The 25,857-nt window shown below is 44.9% G+C and overlaps 1 protein-coding gene across 1 annotated transcript in view; it reads left to right on the top strand.

Annotated features, from left to right (window-relative positions):
• IL17RC (interleukin 17 receptor C) overlaps positions 1-25,857 on the top strand; it is a 133,025-nt gene that overhangs the window by 81,211 nt on the left and 25,957 nt on the right. The window contains exons 18-23 of the mRNA XM_033925993.1: positions 1,123-1,275; positions 11,007-11,117; positions 13,973-14,091; positions 14,653-14,764; positions 16,172-16,216; positions 21,455-21,591. Of these exons, the coding sequence (XP_033781884.1) occupies positions 1,123-1,275; positions 11,007-11,117; positions 13,973-14,091; positions 14,653-14,764; positions 16,172-16,216; positions 21,455-21,591 (677 nt within the window). The remainder of the gene's footprint in view (positions 1-1,122; positions 1,276-11,006; positions 11,118-13,972; positions 14,092-14,652; positions 14,765-16,171; positions 16,217-21,454; positions 21,592-25,857) is intronic.

The following is a 25,857-nucleotide window of genomic DNA, read 5'->3' as shown; positions in this document are numbered from 1 at the left end:
CTGTCAATAAATGAAGATTTTTAAGGACGTGCAGTTAAGATCCGCGAGGTCCGTATTTTACTCCTTCCCCTGATAATATAATCAGAATAATGTTCCTTCAACCCAGCCTTGGAGGCAGAACCCCACTTGTATATTACTGAGCTATTCAAAAGACACAGGATGTTTTCAGGATGCACCAAAAAGATTAGTATTTTATAACTTTCCAATAGCTGACTTGTTTACCTGTTTTTATCTTTAGTCTGGTTACCTTTTCACAAGATTCAAAGGTAAGACATTAAGGGTTAGATTTCACTAAAACTCACCGATCTGGGCAATCCGTGGCCAAATCATGCCGGGCGATCGATTCACTAAAGAGTCCTCATGCAAATGAAGTGATCGGACGCAAGCCCCACAGTGACCCCCACGGATCGAGGCATAGCGATCCAGACGCATTGTGCAGACCATCCTCTTTGCCTGTGGATGGTCAAAATGAAAGGGGGAGGGGTGGCTGCCCTTGCTGGCCCCCAGAAATCGTTTCAACGGAACAGAACACACTTTGTAGCCGGAACAGAACACGCCATAGTGCAGCCCCGCTTAAAACCCGCGGGTTAAAACCACGGGCTCGCACTGTGCTTTTTGCACAAGGGAGATGTTTTATTTTGATGGCTTTATTTCTGATACTGGGATGTCAGGGCGGCAGAGAGCAGGACAGTCGGCAGGGCCGTGATCGACCTGTCCTCAGCAGTCGCTTCATTTTGGATCGGCAAGCCCAATCGGTGTTCCTTCTTCTGTTTAGTGAATCACTGCCTTCCTACTTATGCATGCCATTTCCCCTCATTTGCATGTGCGGATCTGATTGGGTGCGGATTGGATCGGGCAGAAGGTTAGTGAATCGGGTCGGGGGTTGGAGAAGGCTCGGAAACAGGTCGGGACACGATCGGTGAGCTTAGTGAATCTAGCCCTAACTTTTTAAAGATAAACGGGCGTATTGTGAGCCCTGAGGACATGGGAAAAGCCATTTTGCCTTCTTCCGTTGTTTTGCCTGGTCTGTTTCATCTGGGGATATATGGACAGATAAATCATGTTTCTGTAGGGCTACAAGATACTAATCTATATTTACTTTCCCAACTGCTATTTATGCAGAGACAGAGGTGTTGTGTATGCCTGACAGCCTAAGGTCAACCCAAGGTCCTGTTCTAGAACCAGCTAAAATGAGAACCAAGACTGTCCTGCACTGCAGGGAAGGCGAAAATTGTTCTCCCTGTGTTCGGGTGGAGCTGGACATGAATGTTATAGGTAAGGAACCTGGAAGGGTGGACCTAGTTCTACATGGTCCATTTATTTGCATAGGAATACATTTTTTTTAACACAGCAGAAGAGAAGATCCTGAATTTTTTTGGTACCAAATCTCTTATCTTTGCGACTTATAAATAAATGTTGGGGAGTCGTCATGGCAGCGTTAGGCTGGGAATGTGACTTGCAATCCAATGTTAGGAATGTCGAGAAGTCATGAACATTAGGGAGAACGATACTGTGCCCGACGAGGAAGTAGCCGTTAAAAATGACTAATCTCACTCATTTCCTTTTTCTTGGTTGACGGGAGTTATCCTCTTGTTTCGTTGGGTTTTTCTAGCTCATTTGCTGTGGTGCAATGACTGGGATCCTTTCTCCTGCTGGGCTTGGGGGGCCTTCACGCAAAATAAAAAAAAAATCTCAAATGCTGCACAAGGTGCTTAAAAAGACACTGTTAAGAGCAGCTAACGCCGATTAGACGGGTCCAAAGAGACCGCACGCGATTTACTAAATTGCCCCCTCAAAAAAACAACAATAAATTAAATGAAAACGAATCCTCAGCGTGGGGGAAACAAGCGTAAGAAGCTGGCAGCAAGTTGCCGCCCCCAACGCTTCTCTACGTGACAAATAAGTGAGACAGCTAACTCGCTTAAAGCTGCACACCATCATAGGATTTGTTCATGTGGATAAATTAATTAATAATAATAGTGAATAATAGTGAATAATAGTGAATAATAGTGAATAATAGTGAATTACAGTGAATAATAGTGAATAACAGTGAATAACAGTGAATAACAGTGCATAATAGTGCATAATAGTGCACAGAACTATAAGGCCCTCTTTTACTAAGGTGTGCTAAGCGTTTTGGCATGCACTAACGCATCCATAGGATGCACGTGTTAGCGTTTAGCGCGCGCTAAAAAGCATAGCGCACCTTAGTAAAGGAAAGGGTAAGTATTTTTAACTAATTGAACTTATTAAAGGAGCAATTTAGTAAACGCGTATCAAAAGTATTTTTACTGCGTGGAGTTCTAGGGCAGTCACAGACTCCTCCTTGTAAAGTGTAATAAGCTTAGAAAAGAGCACTTAGCTAGTTTTTCAGGCAGTTCAGTCCTATCTCCCCTTAACCGTCTCTTTTCCAAGCTGAAGAACCCTGATTGAGTCAACTAGATTATTGTAACATCGCCTACTTGGCACTCCCCCAGAAGTATACGCGACGATTGCAACTAGTTCAAAATGCAGCGATCAGACTACTCTGTGGACTGAAAAAGTTTGATCACGTGACCCCTTCCTATCGACTTTTGCAAGGCCCGTGTGAAATTCAAGTTTGGTTGTTTCTGCTTCAAGGTACTCTACGGCCTAGCCCCTAAATACATAACAGACCTTTTCTCCTTCACAAGCAACGGACACAAACGAAGCTCACATCTGAACTTCGTCTCTCCACCGGTCAGAGGTTGTAAATTTAAAAGTTTATTACCAACATCTTCTCGCTCATCAAGCAGCTTTATGGGGTAAAGACCTCGAACAATTGCTTGTGCCCACTACCTATGTGGAATTCAGGAAACGCCTAAAAACACATCTGTTCATGAAGTACTTAGGAAACCAACCTATACAATCTCAATCCTCAACAAATGATCGCTAGAACTATCAATAATTAAGTCTGTACTTTGTTCAGTCCATTTAATCTGTAACATTACTAATCTGTGACATTTCTAATAATTGTAAACCGTATAGAACTTCACGGTCCTGAGGTATATAAACTGTTATTATTATTATTATTAATTGTTTGTCTTTCCTCATACGAGAGGAGTTCCATCCCCTTTATCATCTTGGTCACTGTTTTTTGGAACCTTTTCTAGTGCCGCTATATCTTCCTTGAGATAAGGAGACCAGAATTGAATGCAATAGTACAGGTGAGGTCGCACCATGAAGTGATGCAAGGGCATTCTAACATTCTTAGTTTTGTTAACCATCCCTTTTTTAAAAATAATTCCCAGCGTCCTGTTTGCTTTTCTTGGTCGTTGCCGCACATTGGGCAGAAGGTTTAGTCGTATTGTCTACGATGATACCCAGATCTGCCCATGACCCTCCTGTGGCCACACCCTCTTTTTGGAAAGGCGTATAAAATTAAGACATGCTGATCCCAGCGCCTGAAAAAGCCTGCATACATTTTAATTATAGCCAATTATGGGGGCTAATCAGCTTGTTCAATTAAATTGCATGCAGAAATTGGACACTCCCCAAATTTCCTTGTGCAATTTGTAGCACCATTTCTAGAATTAATAATAATAATAACTTTATTTTTTTATACCGCAATACCAGAATAGTTCAGAGTGGTTTACATGACAAGAGACTGCACATCTACAGCGAAATTTACAAATAATATAACTTAGCAAGTCGGGAGCAGGCAAGAAGGAAATAGAGAGGTTATAAACAAGTCAATCGGCGTGGCTTAGGACACATGACACTTCCATGTGCCCTTACAAAATAACACTTGGGCCCTTTTACATGTAAGCGCACAAGGGGTGTACAAATATGAGCACCTAGATTAAAACTACAGGGAACGAACTACTGAGAACCAGCTTTAGTGACGGTAAAAGAGAAACCACACATAAGATTTTTATAACCACATGATAATCACAGAAGCAATTTTCCAACTGTTTGCATTGGGACAAAGTCCAAAGGTATGTCCGAGCAAAGGACTTTGCACCAATTTTCGAAGTGAATGTACTAAATAGTCTTGTTTTGAAATGTGCTGCAGGAGGCTTGCCTGTGAAAGCAGTCAGCGTTGCAGGGTTTAAAAAAGGGTGGCATAAATTCCAGAAAGGGAAGTCCATAGGCCATTATTGAGATGGCTTGGGGAATTCCACTGCTTATTCTTAAGATAAGCATGATAAAATGTGTTTTATTACTTGGGACCTGGGTTGGCCACAGTTGGAAACAGGATACTGGGGGCTGTATGCTGTATCATCCGGATGAGATATTTTTGAGGGTCTTCTCTTCTCCTATTGTTGCTAGGAGAGGGGATGAGTGAAGCTACACAGCAGCCTATGCCCCACAGTGGCTCTAGGGAGCCAGCACACACCTGTCTCTAACAAGGGAAGAAAGGTATTTAGAAACAGCGATTATTTTGTTTTCACAAAGAAGTTTTTTTTTTAATTATTATGTTCTAGAGGCTGGTAAAGAGAACTGTAGTCCGTTTATAGCAAGGCCAGGAGTCTTGCAGGGCTGAGGCCTGTGCGCCAACTCAAACCCTAAGGAGAAGTTTGTATTTCATGGGATTGTTTTCTTTGAAGAACTGTTTGCCCTGGTTGGGAGAATTGGCTGGGCCTAATTAGAAACTGAACTCTGGAAAGGCTAGCATAATCCTGACTGAAGGAGTTATAGGAAAGTGTTCCGCTTGTTGGAGAATATTATTCTGTTGGCTGAAGATTTTATTAAACCACATATTTTTGTTTTGGAAAATATGAAGTGTTTCAAGTTTCTTTATTTTTGATATACCGTCTATCAAAACAAGTGTCTAGATGGTGTACAATATAAAAAGATTGTAAGGGACAATTAAAATAGGTAAATAAAAGCAATATTTTATCAAATATTAAATACTAGATGAATTCGGATTAACATACATGAAACGGAAGGAAAGTAGGGGAGGGAAAGGTTGTTTAAAATACATCGAAGTGAGCCGACTTCAACTTTACATAAGCTTTCCTTTCAACATGTAAAACCGGCTGAAGTGACTCTTGACTCAATTTGGGACTTGGTTTCCAAACTGGGAGACTCATTAACTAAACAGATTAAAGAAAGTGAAAAGAATTTAAGAATTCAAAAACATATAATAGAGGAAAATAAAACAGGAAATTTCCAACGTGAAAGTAAAAGTAGGAGAAATTGAAAAAGAAGTACCGTATTTTCGCGGATATAACGCGCGCGTTATACGTGATTTTACGTACCGCGCATACCCCTCGCGCGTTATATGCCTGAGCGCGGTATACAAAAGTTTTTAAACATAGTTCCCACCCCGCCCGACGCCCGATTCACCCCCCCAGCAGGACCGCTCGCACCCCCACCCCGAACGACCGCTCGCACGCGCTCCCACCCGCACCCGCATCCACGATCGGAGCAAGAGGGAGCCCAAGCCCTCTTGCCCGGCCGACTCCCCGACGTCCGATACATCCCCCCCCCCGGCAGGACCACTCGCACCCTCACCCCGAAGGACCGCCGACTCCCCAACAATATCGGGCCAGGAGGGAGCCCAAACCCTCCTGGCCACGGCGACCCCCTAACCCCACCCCGCACTACATTACGGGCAGGAGGGATCCCAGGCCCTCCTGCCCTCGACGCAAACCCCCTCCCCCCAACGACCGCCCCCCCACCAAGAACCTCCGCCCGTCCCCCAGCCGACCCGCGACCCCCCTGGCCGACCCCCACGACACCCCCACCCGCCTTCCCCGTACTTTGTGTAGTTGGGCCAGAAGGGAGCCCAAACCCTCCTGGCCACGGCGACCCCCTAACCCCACCCCGCACTACATTACGGGCAGGAGGGATCCCAGGCCCTCCTGCCCTCGACGCAAACCCCCCTCCCTCCAACGACCGCCCCCCCCTCAAGAACCTCCGACCGACCCGCGACCCCCCTGGCCGACCCCCCCACCCCCCTTCCCCGTACCTTTGGAAGTTGGCCGGACAGACGGGAGCCAAACCCGCCTGTCCGGCAGGCAGCCAACGAAGGAATGAGGCCGGATTGGCCCATCCGTCCTAAAGCTCCGCCTACTGGTGGGGCCTAAGGCGCGTGGGCCAATCAGAATAGGCCCTGGAGCCTTAGGTCCCACCTGGGGGCGCGGCCTGAGACACATGGTCGGGTTTGGCCCATGTGCCTCAGGCCTCGCCCCCAGGTGGGACCTAAGGCTCCAGGGCCTATTCTGATTGGCCCACGCGCCTTAGGCCCCACCAGTAGGCGGAGCTTTAGGACGGATGGGCCAATCCGGCCTCATTCCTTCGTTGGCTGCCTGCCGGACAGGCGGGTTTGGCTCCCGTCTGTCCGGCCAACTTCCAAAGGTACGGGGAAGGGGGGTGGGGGGGTCGGCCAGGGGGGTCGCGGGTCGGTCGGAGGTTCTTGAGGGGGGGCGGTCGTTGGGGGGAGGGGGGTTTGCGTCGAGGGCAGGAGGGCCTGGGATCCCTCCTGCCCGTAATGTAGTGCGGGGTGGGGTTAGGGGGTCGCCGTGGCCAGGAGGGTTTGGGCTCCCTTCTGGCCCAACTACACAAAGTACGGGGAAGGCGGGTGGGGGTGTCGTGGGGGTCGGCCAGGGGGGTCGCGGGTCGGCTGGGGGACGGGCGGAGGTTCTTGGGGGGGGGCGGTCGTTGGGGGGAGGGGTTTGCGTCGAGGGCAGGAGGGCCTGGGATCCCTCCTGCCCGTAATGTAGTGCGGGGTGGGGTTAGGGGGTCGCCGTGGCCAGGAGGATTTGGGCTCCCTCCTGGCCCAATATTGTCGGGGAGTCGGCGGTCCTTCGGGGTGGGGGTGCGAGTGGTCCTGCCGAGGGGGGAGAAGAATCGGACGTCGAGGGGGGGCATCAGGCTTTCAGGATGGGGACAGGACTTCAAGGGGGGACAGGCAGACCTTCAAGGGGGGACAGGCAGACCTTCAAGGGGGGACAGGACTTCAAGGGGGACAGGCACGGAGAGGCGGGGCAGTGCACCGAAAGTCAGGGCGGGTGAATGGTGAGTCGGGGCAACCAGAGGAGAGTCGGGGCAACCAGATGAGAGTCGGGGAGGGCGAAAGGAGAATCGGGGTGGCCAGAGGAGAGTCGGGGAGAGCGAAAGGAGAGTCGGGGTGGCCAGAGGAGAGTCGGGCAGCATGCGCGTTATATGCCTGAGCGCGGTATAGAAAAGTTTTTGTACATATCATCGTGATTTCTGCGCGCTATACCCCTGTGCGCGTTTTACAACGGTGCGCGTTATATCCGCGAAAATACGGTAGTAATGATTAAGCAAGTTCAATCTACAATAATAAAAGATAATCAAATCATTAGAAGAAAATTGGAAACAATGGAAAATAGTTATCGAGCCAATAATCTGCACTTGCTGAATTTTCCAAAAGTTCCGTCTATAAACCCAAGGGAAATGATAAAAAGGTACTTCATGGAGATATTAAATATCCCGAGGACTCAATGCCTCCCCTCACTTGGGTGTACTATTTGCCTACCAAAGTAATGGATCAGCAAGCGGAGGATCAGAAACAGGTTGAACAGGAACCTCAATTAGATTTAACAGCAATTTTGGAAGTATCTGATAAAGATTTGGCTAAACCAGCAACTCTTCTATTATCTGTGGCATTATTGCTAGATAAAGAATGGATAGTAAAAATGTTTTTTAAAAATAAGGAGTTCCTGGGTTTGAAAATTCAAGTATTCCCAGATGTTAGTAAAGAAACTCAGAATCGTAGACGACAATTTCTTTTGTTGAAATCAGGAGTTGCGCAGTTGGTGATGTTTTCTTTTTGTGCTTTCCATGTAAATGTATATAGTAAGGTATCGTGATAATAAATGTGTTTTTGAACCGGCCCAACTTACAGCTTTCTTGATGCAGAAACGCCTGGAAAAGGAAGGAACAACAGTGGACTTGATCAATAGAATACAAGCTCCTTAACCCTTTCAGGACCATAAGGATCGTAGGCCAATTTTTGTGGTTTTGACGACATTTTTATGGTAAAAAGGGCTTGCAGATGCCAAAAAATTGATTTTTTTTTTTGTGAAATATCATTATTTTTATTTAAAAAAATCACACTTCTGGCTTATGGACAGTGTGGCAAGTGAATCTTCTCGTCAATCTGGCAACGACGCTAATGAATGAATGTCGGAACCAGTTTGTTTACATAAAGGCAGTATCCTATGGAATCCGTACATATCCAATTTAGAACTGTAGACTATCCCAATCAAAATGGATAGGATTTTAAAGTTATGGGACAAATATGTCCCTTGGTCCTGAAAGGGTTAACCCAGACACTAGATTCTTTTTTCTTGTATAGGATTTATTATTTGAATTTCCTTAATGTTCACTCATAAATTCTTGAATCCACTATGAGGACTTGAGACTGTTTGAATAGAGAATCTATTGTGAAAAATTATTTTTCTTTTTAAAAATATGTATAATCAGGCAACCTTTCTGTATAATATGTTTGATTTTGTTAAAATGTAAAACTGATAAATAAAGTTAAAAAAAAAAAAATACATCGAAGTAAAATTAATAAAAAAAGGACGATAAATGGGGAGTGGCAAAAACATTAGGAGGGGAATCATTTCAAAAGAAGTATTAGATGTTTCAAAGCTTCACATGAATCAAGGAATTAAGAGGCTGAAGCTAATACTAAATAATAAAGGCATCTTTAAAGAGGAAGGTTTTAAGTTTGGCTTTAAAGTTTTCAAGCGTGTTCTCTAATCAAACGTCTAATGGGAGGGCATTCCACAGAGAAGGGGTGGTATCTGAAAAGATGGATTTGCGAGTAGTATCGTAAAATAGTTCCCATATTTGATAGTATGGAGAGTAAATTTTGATTATTTGATCGGAGGGTCCTGGATGATGAATAAGGGATCAAAAGTTTATCTATGAATGTCGCTTGGTTAGAGTTTTTTGTTTTAAAAGTAAGGAGGAGTATTTTATAGGAGAGACGATGAGTAATAGGTAGCCAATGTGCTTTGCGGAGGAGAGGGGTGACGTGGTCTAAATTTTTTTGCATGATAAGATTAATTTTAACAGCAGTGTTATGCAATAGTTGTAGACGATGGATTTATTTCTGGGTTATACCTTGATAAAGGGCATTACAGTAATCTATTGTTGAAATTATTAGGGAGTGAATCAGGATATTAATTGAGGAGGGATCAAGAAAAGAAGAAATAGAACGGATGAGCCTACGCTTATGAAAACATGTCTGCATAACTGCACTAACTTGTTAATGAAAGGTGAGGTCCTTGTCTAGAATGACTCCGAGAATTTTAACTTTACTATCTGTTTGAATTGGAGAGGAGTCGATACAGATGGGTAGGCATAAATGTTCATCTGGAGAGGGCGCGAAAAGGACATTAGTAGTTTAAGAATGTTCAGTGAACGTTTATTATGCCGAAGCCAGAGGCTGATTTTATTGAGTTTTTGATTAATTTCAGTTACTTCATCAGGATTTAAGGGGTGAAGTAGTTGGATATCATTGGCATATGTAAATACAGTGAAACCTATAGATTGAGCCAGAGTGAGTAGTGGTGCCTGAAATATATTAAAAAGAAGGGGAGAAAGAATAGAGCCTTGAGGGACTCCATAGTTTTGGTAAATAGTGGAAGAGATAGTCATTGAAACTAACTTTATAGTTTCGGTCCTGAAAGTAAGAAGAGAACCATTGCAAAACTGTACCAGAAATATTGATAGATTCTAGTCGTGTAAGAAGTAAGGAATAATCAATTGTGTCAAAAGCGGAAGTGAGGTCTAAAGAAATTAGAACAGAGGATTTACGGTGGTCTTTAAAATAATGACTTGAGGTAGTTAGTCTGAGCGAGAGTTCAGTGGAGTCATTTTTCCGAAAACCTGGTTTGGTAGGGATGTAGAGCATTTAGTTTTTTCAGCGAAGTTGGACAGTTGATTGAAGACCAGTTTTTCGATTATTTTTGCTAGGAAAGGTAAGTTAGCAATAGGATGGTAGTTATTGATTTGGTTTTCGGATATGTTTATTTGTTTAAAGCTTTGGGAATCTTCCAAGAAGATGGTATGTAGCCGGTAGAGAGGCTTTTGATGATCATGTCAAGTAGGAATGGACTGAAGTGTGCAAGTGTGGTTTAATGTTAGCTGACTGTTTTGCCTGAAGGGCCACTCACCTATTAGAGTGACACGCAGCGAACTGTCTTATCACCCTGCCTGCGTCCTCGCTACCCAGCGCCAGACAGGAGGGTGACGGAGGGCACCGCCGCCCCGGGTACCTCCTACCCTTGATACGCTACTGCTTCTGGTGTTCCACCCTGTAGTATTATGCATATTGGAATAGCAAGGTCTGTCTAGTCAACCCAATCCTGACTGATTCCTTTTAACTGGAGCACAGTGAGTATTCTGAGATGCTAAAGTAGTAAAACTAAATTACATGAATTGAGGTTACAGGATGGTAGGTAGGAGTAACATCAGGAAATAGGTTTTCATGGAGATGGGTGGAGGATACCTAGAAACTCTTCTTGTGGCGATGATGGAAACAAAAACATTGATGGGGTTCAAAAAGGTGTGGATAAACACAAAGGATCCCAAATATAACATAATGATGAAATTAAAACAAAAAACTTACATGACCTAGCATTTCAAACAGGGCATAGGAAGTTTAACCCATGCGTAGCACCAGGTACAACTCTGACTGCCTTGGGAGTAAGATACAGGGGAGACCACCCAGGGATTGCGAGAGGCAAGTCAGACGGACATTTCTGTACATCACAGCCCTCCCCTTCATGGTCCCAGCTTTAAAATAGCTATAAAAAAAGGTGCCAAAGGTCTTAGGAAACCCATTTAGCCAGCTTCAGCCCGCCCAGTAAAGACAATATTATTTGACAGTATCAATCAGTGGCACTGGTGTGTGAAATTCACCTATTTACTGCCAGGATCCTTCGAGCAAGCTCTGAAGCACAAAATACTGACATTGCATGGAAGCTTGACAGTTACTGCAACCAGATATGAATAGGAAGAAAACCTCTTACCTTCAGATCTTTGCTTTCCTGAAACAGGTAACCTTCAAGGGTCTGGCAGTGAAGATGGTGAGAGTCAGATTGCGGAGGAGGAAGAAACTGATGAGGAAGGCAGCTCTTCGGAGGGATCCATATCTTACTGTAGCAATGGTAAGCATATGAAAATGATTTAATGGTAAGTCACTGTCATCTTAGTTTGCACGGGGGTGGGGTGATAACAGTTAAAACACAATGTAAACTGCTTTGTCGAGGATACAGTTTAAGCCAGTGGTCTCAAACTCGCGGCCCGGGGGCCACATGCGGCCCGCCAGATACTATTTTGCGGCCCGTGGTCTATACTAGTGCTGCCCGCTCTTTGCAGCGTCCTCCGGCTTTCCCCTGGCCTCCTGCTCTTACCTTCAGATAATTACCGCAGCCTGCAGAGAGGATTGCCGGTGCTGTAGCGATCCTTGCAGGCTGCTGTCATCCTCAGCAGCATGTTCCCTCTGCCGTGATCCTGCCCCTGACATCAGAAGAGGGGCGGGACCACAGCAGAGGGAACATGCTGTGGAGGTCGATGGCAGCCTGCAAGGAATTCTACAGCACCGATGATCCTCTCTGCAGGCTGCAGTAATTAGCTGAAACTAAGACCGGGAGGCTAGGGGGGAAGCTGGAGGACGCTGCAAAGAATGGGGGAACATGTAGGCTTTCGGGGGGGGGGGGGGGTACTTATAAACTATAAAGAGTTTTACCTCGTGCAAAATTGACATTAACTTTTTTTTTCTGCGGCCCTCCAAGTACCTACAAATCCAAAATGTGGCCCTGCAAAGGGTATGAGTTTGAGACCACTGGTTTAAGCAGAGCAGTTAGAGACACATACTTTTGCAAAACCTAGAGATGATCTCAGTTCTGGAAGTGTTTTGTTATAAACCTCGTAAACTAGTATGTTTTGATCAGACCCTCATCCTGGAGCTAAATCTCCGTGTCCTCACTGAACCCTACCTGCCCCTCCCAATTATCGCCCAGTCTCACTTATGGTTACTGGGTTTTAGTTGACTAAAATCCGGACCCATAGCCCTGCTCCGCCCAGCTCTGTCCCCGTTACACCCACATCGCGTTTCCCATCCCCGCCTCCCTCAACGCGTTCTTTGTCGGGAGGGAGGGAGGATGCAACACGATGGCGTCGCGTGCGCCTATAGGCGTGAACATGGCGTCACTGTTGCATCCCCGCATATGTGGATGCCCTCCCTATACGGTCCCAAAGAAGCAGCTTTTCAAAACCCGGACAAAGTGCCGGGTTTTGAAAAGCCGTCCAGACGCTCGGACATACCCTCTAAAAAAAAAGAGAACATGTCCGGGTAAATCTGGACGTCTGGTACCCCTAGTTTCCCACCTCTCCTTTTTATCCAAGCTACTTGAATGTGCTGTTCACCACCATTGTCTTGACTCTTTCATCTCAAGCTATGCTTGACCCCTTCAATTGGGCTTTCACCCTCTCCATTCTATGGAAACTGCCCCTGCTAAAGCCTCTAATGACTTGTGCCTGGCCAAATCCAAAGGCCTCAACTCTGTCCTCATCCTCCATGGTCTATTTGCAGTGTTTGACACCGTAGATCACCGCCTACTCATTGATACGCTGTCCTTGCTTGGATTTCAGGACTCTTTATCTCATGATTTTCTTCTTACCTTTCCCATCGCACTTATAGCATGTGCTCTGGAGTGTCCTGCTTTGTTGCCGTTCTGCTATCGGTTGACATACCTCAAGGCTCTGGCCTGGGAGTGGGACCTCTTCTTCTTTTCTCCTTCTACACTTCTTCCCTTGGCGCTCTAATCTCCTCCCACAGCTTCTGGTACCATCTCTATATTGATGACTCGCAAATCTACCTCTCTATGCCTGAAATTTCTTCAGCGATCCTGGCCCAAGTCTTGGCCTGCCTATCTGACCATTGCTACAAGGATGTCTCGCCACCATCTATAGTTAAGCATGACCAAAATGGAACTCCTTATCTTTCCTCCTAAACTTATCTCTCCTCTCCCTACGTCCTCTATTTTGGTGGATAATGCTTTCTTCCTCCCTGTCTCATGGGCTTGCAACTTTGGGGGTCATGTTTGAATCGTCTCTGTCCTTCTCTGCAGATATCCAACAAACTGCCCAAACTTGCCGCTTCTTCATTTACAACCTCGCCAAAATCTGGAGTTTCCTTTCTGAGCACCCTGCCAAGATCATTATTCAACCTTTGTCACCTCTTGCTTGGATTACTGCAACGTGCTTCTCTCGCTAACCCATCTCTCTTCCCTTCGGTCTGTTCAGAATTTTGCTGCGTACCTTTTATTCCACCAGGGTCGTTATGCTCATGTTACGCCTCTCCTCAAGTCACTCCATTTGCTCCCTGTTCGCTTCTGCATACTGTTCAAACTCCTTTTAATAACCTAGAAGTGTACTCGCTCTTCGGCTCCTCAATATTTCTCCTCTTATCTCTCCCTATAGCTCGCCCCGGGAGCGCCGTTCTTTGGGTAAATCTTTCTTGTCTATACCCATCTCCTCTACTGCCAACTGCCAACTCCGCCCTTTCTGCATTGCTGCACTATATGCATGGAACAACCTGCCTGAATCGATATGCCAGGCTCCATCCCTGGAGGTATTCAAATCCAGGCTCATAGCCCACTTTTTCGAAGCTGTGTTTAGGTCCTAACTCATGCAGTTTGTAATACACTATAATCTGTTTCTCATTCCCTCTGTAGCCCCTCCCCTCACTACCTCTCCTTCCCTTGTTTGTCCCTTCATGTGCACCCATGTATATTGACCCACCCTACATGTCCTGTGTGTCTGTCATAACTTAGATTGTAAGTTCTTTTGAGCAGGGACCGTCTCTTGCGTGTTTAATGTACAGCGTTGTATCTGGTTTTGCTATAGAAATAATCAGTCATAGTAGTATTAGCCCTGAACTCAGAGTTACAGAATCAGGCACCTGCTCCACATTGAGACTCTTTTTTTTTTTTTTCATTTGTTCTCTTGGTTTTTCTAGGTACTTTCATCAAAACTTTACTCATTTTCTCTCAGACGCACCCCTCACAGATTTGCATTGCAGCGGAAGTCTGCGTTCCTCTTATCTTCTTGCAGGAAAATCTATACAAGGAGAATGTGGTATGGTTCTACTCTAGCTTCTTCCTAATAAAGACTCCCCCCCCCCCAATGTTCTCTGCAAGTATTAATGGGAATGTGATAAGGACATTGGAAACAGGGCAGTCCACCAATTTAAAATTTTGGCGGGAAAGTTGGTTGGTCAGAAATTCAAATTTCTGACCAACTGATTTTCCTGCCAAAATTCAAATTCAAATTCAAATTGGTGGACTGCCCTGTTCCCAATCAGGTCAGTGAACCCACTATTTACAAAGTCAAACTGCAAACTTCAAAACATACCCTGAGAAAAGCCACAGCATGGTGGCTGAAACGTCGGTCTCTACTTGACAAGACGTAGCGAGACCTGGAAACCTGCAACAAGCAAAACTACTTGTGTTTTCATAAGACAGCAACCAAGCATAATGCCAGCAGTGGCCATAAAAATGCTGACTGTTGTCAGCCAAAAATTAAGCCCAGTGTGATTAGCTTTCTTGGACGTGGACAGGATGTCCCTAGAATCTGCCACTCATGGAGGTATATTTTCAAGAGCATTGAAGTAATTCAGATTACAATTTTTCCTTGTAGGGAACTGTTGTATTTGACTGTTTTGAGACTGTCCCGAGTGCAGAGGTGCATCTTCAATCCTACACAAGTCCACGATTCACAGAGAAACTGACATCTACGCATGGTATCCCAAGTAAGCATCTCTTTAGTGCAGCTCAGGCATGGGGGCTAGAGTTCAGCCCTCAGATGGCACTATAGGGAGTCCTAAGATGAGTTCAATAATTAAGTCCTCTAGGTCGATTTTCTAGAGCTGAACACATTGTATAAAATGAGTGATTATCAACGACAGTCTAAATCAGGGGTGTCAAAGTCCCTCCTCGAGGGCCGCAATGTAGTCGGGTTTTCAGGATTTCCCCCAATGACTATGCATGAGATCTATTAGCATACAGTGAAAGCAGTGCATGCAAATAGATCTCGCGCATATTCATTGGGGAAATCCTGAAAACCTGACTAGATTGCGGCCCTTGAGGAGGGACTTTGACACCCCTGGCCTAAATTAAGATAAATTCTTAACTATCATACATACTTGAATATAAACCCATTCCAATATAAAACGAGGTAACTGTATCCCCTCGAAAAAAAGGTTGACTCAAGTATAAACCAAACCCACATTAATCTTGCAAGGTTACTGTGGGACTGAGTGGCCTAGTGGTTAGAACTGTGAGTTCAATCCCAGCCTCCTCCTTGTGACTCTGGGCAAGTCACTTTATCCCTCCATTTCACCAGGTACCACAGAGTTGTAACCTGCAGGGACAGATAGGGAAAACACTTAAGAGTACCTGATTACTATTCAATGTAGTGTAACCATTTGGGGTGAATCTCTTTATGAAAAGGCGGTAAATAAACATAGAAACCAATATGGGCACTCACATCAGCCATTTTGAGTAGTGAGACTGCACGGGGCAGGAGCATAGAAGGATCACTCTTGCCCTGGCTCACCACTGGACCAGAAGGGCTTAAAGTAGACCCGGAGAGAGGGCTGCAATGGGTCTGAGAGGAGGAAGACTCTAATATAATCCGATACCCACATTTTTGGCCCCAAAATCTAGGTTTATATTTGAGTATATAAAGTGTTACCATATTTTAAAAAAAGAAATATAACCCTGCCCCACCCACATGGTTCTGCCTCCAGATCTGCCCAGTTCCGCCTCCAGCTGGGGCGTCCCCAGAAAACCTCCTCTCTTTGCGACGAGCTTCAACCACATCCGCACATGCTCGGAGGCCCTCCAGACGCGGCCGGAGCTTGTAGGGGCTTTCCGGGACAAACACCGGGTTTTAGAAAGTCCATCCGGGAGCACGGACATGTCCCTGGACGTCTGGTACACAATACAATGAATACACAAAGAGGATAAACACATGCGATTGGAAAATAAAGATGGACCTGCACAGGGCCGCCTTCAAAAAAAGTTTAAGATTATGTCCTGCAATGACCTTCAGCCATCGGGTGCGTTTCAATGCCTCCCTCTATTCACAACCTTTCCCTAGAGCAGATGGAATGTGCAAAGGACTGTCTGAGGGTTATTTTCTTCTTGTATGACAGATTGTAAACAGCTGAGACAGATGGGTGATGTAAAGACTTGTCAAGGTAAGTGGCACAAGCCTCGGATTTCGGCACTGTGTACTCTGGATGGCTCATTTGTTGTAGAACTAGTTACAAACGTTTATTGTTTAAAAACAAATATAACCTTTCAAGGAAAAGGAGTTGACGGGTTTTATGCCGCTGAGCCTAAACGCCAGCAACTTTCTGTGCAAATCATATCAAAATTCTTTGAGGGCAGATTAAGGCACAGCGGGGGCACGTGTCTACTCCCTAGAAGTTTTTTTTGGGGGGGCTGGTAAGATGAGCTCAGAACTTACGCGTTTGGAATTGCCAATCATCTAGATTATTATTATTATTTTTTTTTTAGGATTCTAAAGATTTGTAAATTTATCTTATTTTATTTTATTTTTCTTTCCAGCTTATGATTTATCTTTAATCTTATCTATTGTTTTGCCTTTTGTCTTTGTTTTGTTCTATTTCTATCATTTAAATTTCTCCAGAATTCTACTGTTCAACGGCTCCCCCTTCTGCTTCTATTCCTTTCTCTCCTCTCTTCTACCTTCCAAAGTATTTAGATCAATGCTGTCTTGTTAAAATGTTTATTTTATTTTTATTTTTCCTCTAACTCTACTTTTCACTTCTCTATTACCCTCCAGGTACTTTAGTTAGATTGTGAGCCTTCGGGACAGTAAGGGAATTTTTCAAGTACCTTTCTTATTTCTAATCTTAATGTATATTTTCTGTAAACCGCTTAGAACCTAACGGATGGAGCGGTATATAAGAAATAAATTACATTACATTACATTACATCTTCTCAAAGCTCAGAAAGACAGCTAAAGTGTCTGAGAGAAATTGGGGGAGGGGGATTTCATTGTAGGATGGGCCACAAAAGTATGTTTGCCTAGGGGCCATATAGTGATAATTAGGCCCTGATTAACACACAGATGTGTGTCTTTCTGCATATATTATTATTATGACTTATATACCACTTATCAATGAAGGTTGTCTAAGTGGTTTTGCATTCATATGTATGTGTATTTGTCTAAATTCCATCTAAGGCAGTGGTCTCCAACTCCAACCCTTTGCAGGGCCACATTTTAGATTTGTAGGTACTTGAAGGGCCTTAGAAAAAAAAAAAGTTAATTTCTTATTAAAGAAATGACAGTTTTGCATGAGGTAAAACTCTTTGTAGTGTCTAAATCTTTCCTTTTGGCCGAGTCTTAATAATATTGTCATTTAAAGCTAAAGAGACATATGATCAAGAAACGGTTTTATTTTACTTTTGTGATTTTGATAAACATACCGAGGGCCTCAAAATAGGACCTGGCGGGCCGCGAGTTTGAGACCACTGATCTAAGGCCTATTCTGTAAATATGCCTGGATAATAGAAAATGCTGTGCTCTCTTTTCTCGGTTAATTTCAGTGCTGGCGCACAGGGACGGATATTGATTATCAAATACATATGTTTAGCCACCCTATAATAAAAACCTGCCGATACAAAACATAGAAACATAGAAGTAGACGGCAGATAAGGGCCACGGCCCCATCAAGTCTGCCCACTCTAATGACCCTCCCTATCTATCTTTGCGGATAGATCCCACGTGTCTGTCCCATCTGGCCTTGAAATCTGGCACGCTGCTGGCCTCAATCACCTGAAGCGGAAGACTATTCCAGCGATCAACCACCCTTTCAGTGAAGAAGAACTGCCTAGTGTCACCGTGCAGTTTCCCGCCCCTGATTTTCCAAAAGATTTCCTTGACAGAACTCTTGCTTTCTAAGCCAGTCAACAGAACGGCTGGCTAGGTAACCTCATCAAGCACTCCTCGTCCTGCCTCAACTTCAGAAAACTAGTCAAAACCAACCTGTTTAACCGATTTGTACCCAAGAACTCTTAAAGCCTTATCCCTGTAGTCTACTTTCATGTACTGGAAGCCCCTACAATATGACTTTACTCTGTTCCCCTTTCCTGCCTACAAATATTCATGTATTCAAAGACTTCATTGTTTGTTTTTTTCGCTGAATGTCCAGCTCTTCTTATTGTAAACCGCCTCGAACTACTTTGGCAGTATATAAAAAATAAAATAATTATTCATTTAGCCAGTGGCAGATAGCCTTTAAAGAATGTTTACTGCTGCTGTCTGAATATCAGGCTTACACTGTATAACAGTCCTGAGCTTTTTTTTTTTCATTCTTCTCAATACTGTTCTGAGCAGGAAACAAATTTATATGCATTAAAAACAAAAGGCCTCTTTTATCAAGTCAAATAGTATAGACTGGCATGGTAAATCCATAGGGATTGAATAGGCTTTGGTGCACGGCACTCGCTTCCGTGGCTTTTCTAAAAGAGACCCAAAGCATAAAACATATCAGCCCTACAAAATCAGGACATTTATCTGCCATGTTTTAAACATCATGCTCTTAATATTTTACAGATAAACAGAATACATGCATAAGTTTACTTCTTCAGAGGAGGTTTTTAATGTGTGTGTGTGAGGATTGACCTGTGACAGGTGTTAATTTATAAAGACAAATAGGTACCTTTATGGAAATCCCACATAAAATGACTTGCTATGAAAGCAGAAGTGCTTATTATTCAGTTCATCGTGATAATTATTTAATTTCATAGTTGTAGTAATTATGTATGTTTTATTATCCGCCTAGTTTTTGGTGGAACAGAAATAAGTAAATAAATATTAAGCCAGTCTCTCAGACTGAGGCACTTTGTTCAGACCTCTGCCTTTATTTACAAGAAAAGTAGGCTATAGCTCACTCCCTTTCCCTTATGTGCTGTCTACATTTGAAATCCATCAGCTGTCAGTCTCAAAGGGGCCACCAGCTACATGTACAGTATGAACAGGGTAGCAGAAATTGTACTCTGTTATCCAGTTGCAGAAAGGGAGCAATATTTGCCTCTGGCACTAGCTACGGGTCTCTGTTTCGCTGTAAGGTGTAACAAGATGCATTCTGATCTGGCTTCCCTGGGATTTCGTGTCGGGTAGAAAGGGTTATGATGATATATGAACAGTATGTTTTGTGTAGTTTATATTTTCTGTTTTTACAGTGTGACTCGGCATAGTAGGATGTAGTGAGTCATATGTTTTTAAATAAATTCTAGCTGTGACATTGAGTTTGAATTTGCTCTATTTATTTATGCTAAAAGCAGTCGGCAGCAATGCTCCCCAGAGGAAGAGAGTTCAGTTGGTCTAGGAAGAAGAATGCAAGTCAGAGCCCAGGACGTAAACACGGTTCTGTTTCCTGTAGTAATCCGAGATGACTTTTTGCAGGCTAGAGCATGGGTATTTTGATGGCAGGCCAGGTAGTCTAAGGATCATTTTATAAGAGCACCTAGGTTAATGGGGCATAAGGTGCCTTCTTTTGGTGATCTTATAGACATATGGGCATGTATGTGTCTTTATCAAATACTAGCAAAAGTCCTGCAGCAACTGTGCCCTTATTGAAGGTGTAGATGTTGGTATAAGCACACAAAGTGAAGGCATATCGGTACATAAGAACAGAAGCATCACCATTCTGGGACAGCCTGAAAGTCCATCAAGTCCAATATCCTGTTTCCAACAGTGGCCAGTTCAGATTATAAATTCCTGGCCTGGTGATCCCAAAATAGTAAAACAAATTTTATGTTGCTTTTCTAAGGAATAAACAGTGGAATTTCCTAAGTTCATCTTAATGGTTTATGATTTTTTTTTTTTTTTTTGCTGATTGGCCAAAGCCTTTTGTAAACCCTGTTATGCCAACCACTTCTACTAAATTCTATAGCAATGAATTCCAGGGCTTAATTGTTAAACAGAGAGAAAATATTTCCTCTGGTTTGTTCTAAATGTATTTTTTATATATTTTTATATTTGTTCACTTGATATAAGAACATAAGAATTGCCAGTGGTCCATCGTGCCCAGCAGTCCGTTCCCACGGCAGCCCTTAGGTCAAAGACCAGTGCCCTGATTGAGTCTAGCCTTACCTGCGTACGTTCTGGTTCAGCAGGAGCTTGTGTAACTTTGTCTTGAATCCCTGGAGGGTGTTTTCCCCTATAACAGCTTCCAGAAGAGCGTTCCAGATTTATGCCACTCTCTGGGTGAAGAACTTCCTTATGTTTGTATGGAATCTATCCCCTTTTAACTTCAGAGAGTGCCCTCTCGTTCTCCCCACCTTGGAGAGGGTGAACAACCTGTCCTTATCTACTAAGTCTATTACCTTCATTATCCTGAATGTTTCGATCATGTCTCCTCTTGTCAAGGGAGAAGAGGCCCGGTTTCTCTAATCTCTCACTGTACGGCAACTCCTCCAGCCCTTTAACCATTTTAGTCGCTCTTCTCTGGACCCTTTTGAGTAGTACTATGTCTTTCATGTACGGCGACCAGTGCTGGACGCAGTATTCCAGGTGGGGGCGTGCTATGGCCCGGTACAGCGGCATGATAACCTTCTCCAATCTGTTTAGGATCCCCTTCTTAATCATTGCTAGCATTCTGTTTGCCCTTTTTGCCGCAGCCGCATATTGCGCGGACGGCTTCATTGACTTGTCTACCAGGACTCCCGAGTCTTATTTCCTGGGGGGGGGGGGGGTCTCTCAGACTCTTGCACCAGTCATCCTGCATTCGTGTATAAGATTTTTTGTGATCGACATGCATCACCTTATACTTATCCACGTTAAACCTCATTTGCTATGTCGATGCCCATTTCGAGGGTGTTTATTTCACATACTTACTAACTTCATTGTGTGTCCCCTAGTCCGTTATACCTTTGAAAAGAGACAACATGCAATTCACATATACCCATTCCACTCCACTCGGTATTTTATAGTTCTCTGTGCCGTAGCCTCGTTAGTCTTTTCTTATAGGGAATTCATTCCATCCCCTGTCTTTATTTTGGTTGCCTTTTTCTGTACTTTCTTTGATCTGGAGACCAGAATTGTCCAGCTCCTCCCTCTTCCCCTCCTCCAATGTGTCATTGCACCATTGTCCCTGTCTAAGCACCAGCCTAGTTGGCAAGCAGGTTGACTATATGAGTGCAGGCATAAATTTACATGTATAAAACGTGGCTTCTCCCACATGCGGCCCAGACTCCACCCCTGAACACGTCTACTGTATACCAGCTGGTGACCTAACCTTTCACGAGCCTCTTCATTACAAGCTCTATCTATGTAAGTCTGTATCTTTGGTTCCTCATTAGCACTTATTTGTACACCACTTAGAAGTGTGAGCGGTATAAAAATTTTTTTAATAAACTTGAAACTTGAACCCTCATTGTGAGCCTTTTTTTTCCTTTCTCAGTTCCTAGACTTCAGGTTTCCATTCAGAAGGATGTGGTGATTGGGGTCAGGAAAGTCTCCAGAGTACGTGAATATCTGCTGAGGCTGTATTATAACCAGAGTCACAAGGAACAGGACCCTTTGAAAGTAACCACACTGGTAAGTGGAGCAGCTTTGATGTTCTACAACTGCTTTTCTTATTGCTGTCCTTCATAATAAAAAGTAGAGCTCGATATTCAATGGCGTGGTCGCCATTTTAATGGCCCTTTGAATTAGTCTCTAAACATAAGACAAAAAAATCAGCGCGGAACTGTTCTATAAACAGTACTCTGAATTCTAGTTATTTAAAGAATAGCTCATAGAGAGGATCTCTGTGCCAAAATATGGAAGCGAGGATTTACAGTAGATCACATGAAACCTGGTGTAAATCCTGGCATGTATGTCAGAAATAGAAGCCCGATATTTTCTAATACCAAAAGCACCTTTAGTGAATAATGATGACCCATGGCCACGCCCCCTTTTAAGGTGTGCTCTAAAAGATATACGTGCAGATCGTTACAGAATAGCACGTAGCAAGAGGTGTGCTGTAGATAACAGTACTTAATAGCAAAATGGTGGTAAAATGCCAGTTAGGTACGCATTACGGAGGTCCTCAACAGCTGCTAAGGGTGGTGGACTCGAGGGCAATGTGAGGAAATTCTTCTTAAGAGGGGAAGATCCTCAAGAGCGAGGCGAGGAGTGGTAGTCGCCAGTGTAGGCCGAGGAAATTCTTCTTCTCAGGGAAGGTCCTCAAGAAGGGGACGAGGGCTGGAAGTCGCCAGTGTAGGCCGAGGAAATTCTTCCTCAAGAAGGGGGCGAGGGCTGGGAGTCGCCAGTGTAGGCTGAGGAAATTCTTCTTCACGGGGAAGGTCCTCAAGAGGGGGGCAAGGGGTGGTAGTTGCCAGTGTAGGCAGAGGAAATTCTTCTTCACGGGGAAGGTCCTCAAGAAGGGGATGAGGGCTGCGAGTCGACAGTGCCAGCCGAGGAAATTCTTCTTCACGGGGAAGGTCCTCAAGAGGGGGGCGGTGGGTGTTAGTCACCAGTGCAGGCTGAGGAAATTCTTCTTCACGGGGAAGGTCCTCAAGAGGGGGGCAAGGGCTGGGAATCGCCAGTGTAGGCCGAGGAAATTCTTCTTCACGGGGAAGGTCCTCAAGAGGGGGGCGGTGGGTTTTAGTCGCCAGTGCAGGCTGAGGAAATTCTTCTTCACGGGGAAGGTCATCAAGAGGGGGGCGGTGGGTGTTAGTCGCAAGTGCAGGCTGAGGAAATTCTTCTTCACGGAGAAGGTCCTCAAGAGGGGGGTGGTGGGTGTTAGTCGCAAGTGCAGGCTGAGGAAATTCTTCTTCACGGGGAAGGTCCTCAAGAGGGGGGCAAGGGGGGGTAGTTGCCAGTGTAGGCTGAGGAAATTCTTCTCCACAGGGAAGGTCCTCGAGAAGTGGACGAGGGCTGGGAGTCGCCAGTGTAGACCGAGGATATTCTTCTTCACGGGGAAGGTCCTCAAGAAGGGGGCGATGGCTGGGAGTCGCCAGTGCAGGCCGAGGAAATTCTTCTTCATGGGGAAGGTCCTCAAAAGGGGGGCGGTGGGTGTTAGTCGCCAGTGCAGGCTGAGGAAAATGTTCTTCACGGGGAAGGTCCTCAAGAGGGGGCAAGGGGTGGTAGTTGCCAGTGGAGGCCGAGGAAATTCTTCTTCACGGGGAAGGTCCTCAAGAAGGGGACGAGGGCTGCAAGTCGACAGTGCAGGACGAGGAAATTCTTCTTCACGGGGAAGGTCCTCAAGAGGGGGGCGGTGGGTGTTAGTCGCCAGTGCAGGCAGAGGAAATTCTTCTTCACGGGAAGGTCCTCAAGAGCGCAGCGGTGGGTGTTAGTCGCCAGTGCAGGCTGAGAAAATTCTTCTTCACAGGGAAGGTCCTCAAGAGGGGGGCAAGGGGTGGTAGTTGCCAGTGTAGGACGAGGAAATTCTTCCTCTCAAGGAAGGTCCTCAAGAAGGGGACGAGGGCTGGGAGTCGCCAGTGCAGGCCGAGGAAATTCTTCTTCACTGGGAAGGTCCTCAAGAAGGGGGCGAGGGCTGGGAGTTGCCAGTGTAGGCCGAGGAAATTCTTCTTCAAGGGGAAGGTCCTCAAGAGGGGGGCGAGGGCTGGGAGTTGCCAGTGCAGGCCGAGGAAATTCTTCTTCACGGGGAAGGTCCTCAAAAAGGGGACAAGGGCTGGGAGTCGAAAGTGCAGGCCGAGGAAATTCGATCTTGACAATACACCTTTAGAATCTGTACCATATCTGAAAATCCTTGGTGTAACCATTGATGTAGATTTATCATTTAACAAACATATCAGTGAAATAGTTAAATCATGTTTTTATAGGTTACGTCTCATCCGTTCCATCTCTACATTCTTAGAGACCAAATCTGTTAATATTCTAATTCACTCACTAATTATTTCCAAAATGGACTACTGCAATTCGCTCCTGATTAATATTACTCAGAAAGAAAAAAGAAGACTTCAGATAATTCAAAACACAGCAATAAAATTAATTCATAAAGCAAAAAAATACGACCATGTCACACCCCTAATGATTAAATCACACTGGCTTCCTATTTCCCATCGGATTACGTTTAAAATCATACTTTTAGTATATAAAACATTACTTCATAATGAACCACAATTCATATCTAAAATGATTATTCCATACAATACACCACGTTCATTACGTTCATCCTCTTCAAATCTTTTATCAATTCCATCCTTGAAAATCATCGGCACAAGAAGAAACGACATATTTTCTGTTATGGCCCCAACATTGTGGAATTCCTTACCAAACTTTATTAGAATTGAAAAAGACCTTTTAACTTTTAAGAAACTTCTAAAAACCTTTCTGTTTCAAGATGCCTTTGATACATAGCATATTTTATATTAACCCCTTACATTCTGACTAAGACTATCAAACATTCCAACCCCATTATTCCCTATTGTGTTTTTCCTTAATTGTTAATTTCAACATAAAATGAATTGTAACTTTTCCCTCTTTTCCCACTTATTCATGTTTGTCTTTTTCCCATAGTTTAAAATGTCAATAGTTTGTTTTAAAATTTAATGTGTAAAAATTATATATGTGACCACCATCTGATGGTTTTTAATTTGTACATTGCTTAGAAACTTTGTATAGGCGATTCATTAAATGCTAATAAACTTGAAACTTCTTCACGGGGAAGGTCCTCAAGAGGGGGGCGGTGGGTGTTAGTCGCCAGTGCAGGCTGAGGAAATTCTTCTTCACGGGTAAGGTCCTCTAGAGGGGGCAAGGGGTGATAGTTGCCAGTGTAGGCCGAGGAAATTCTTCTTCATGGGGAAGGTCCTCAAGAAGGGGGCGAGGGCTGGGAGTCGCCAGTGTAGGCTGAGGAAATTCTTCTTCACGGGGAAGGTCCTCAAGAGGGGGGCAAGGGGTGGTAGTTGCCAGTGTAGGCAGAGGAAATTCTTCTTCACGGGGAAGGTCCTCAAGAAGGGGATGAGGGCTGCGAGTCGACAGTGCCAGCCGAGGAAATTCTTCTTCACGGGGAAGGTCCTCAAGAGGGGGGCGGTGGGTGTTAGTCACCAGTGCAGGCTGAGGAAATTCTTCTTCACGGGGAAGGTCCTCAAGAGGGGGGCAAGGGCTGGGAATCGCCAGTGTAGGCCGAGGAAATTCTTCTTCACGGGGAAGGTCCTCAAGAGGGGGGCGGTGGGTTTTAGTCGCCAGTGCAGGCTGAGGAAATTCTTCTTCACGGGGAAGGTCATCAAGAGGGGGGCGGTGGGTGTTAGTCGCAAGTGCAGGCTGAGGAAATTCTTCTTCACGGAGAAGGTCCTCAAGAGGGGGGCGGTGGGTGTTAGTCGCAAGTGCAGGCTGAGGAAATTCTTCTTCACGGGGAAGGTCCTCAAGAGGGGGGCAAGGGGGGGTAGTTGCCAGTGTAGGCTGAGGAAATTCTTCTCCACAGGGAAGGTCCTCGAGAAGTGGACGAGGGCTGGGAGTCGCCAGTGTAGACCGAGGATATTCTTCTTCACGGGGAAGGTCCTCAAGAAGGGGGCGATGGCTGGGAGTCGCCAGTGCAGGCCGAGGAAATTCTTCTTCATGGGGAAGGTCCTCAAAAGGGGGGCGGTGGGTGTTAGTCGCCAGTGCAGGCTGAGGAAAATGTTCTTCACGGGGAAGGTCCTCAAGAGGGGGCAAGGGGTGGTAGTTGCCAGTGGAGGCCGAGGAAATTCTTCTTCACGGGGAAGGTCCTCAAGAAGGGGACGAGGGCTGCAAGTCGACAGTGCAGGACGAGGAAATTCTTCTTCACGGGGAAGGTCCTCAAGAGGGGGGCGGTGGGTGTTAGTCGCCAGTGCAGGCAGAGGAAATTCTTCTTCACGGGAAGGTCCTCAAGAGCGCAGC

This window comes from Geotrypetes seraphini, chromosome 17 (assembly GCF_902459505.1).
Source record: "Geotrypetes seraphini chromosome 17, aGeoSer1.1, whole genome shotgun sequence".
Lineage (NCBI taxonomy): Eukaryota > Metazoa > Chordata > Amphibia > Gymnophiona > Dermophiidae > Geotrypetes > Geotrypetes seraphini.
This window is presented reverse-complemented; position numbering and strand designations above follow the sequence as displayed.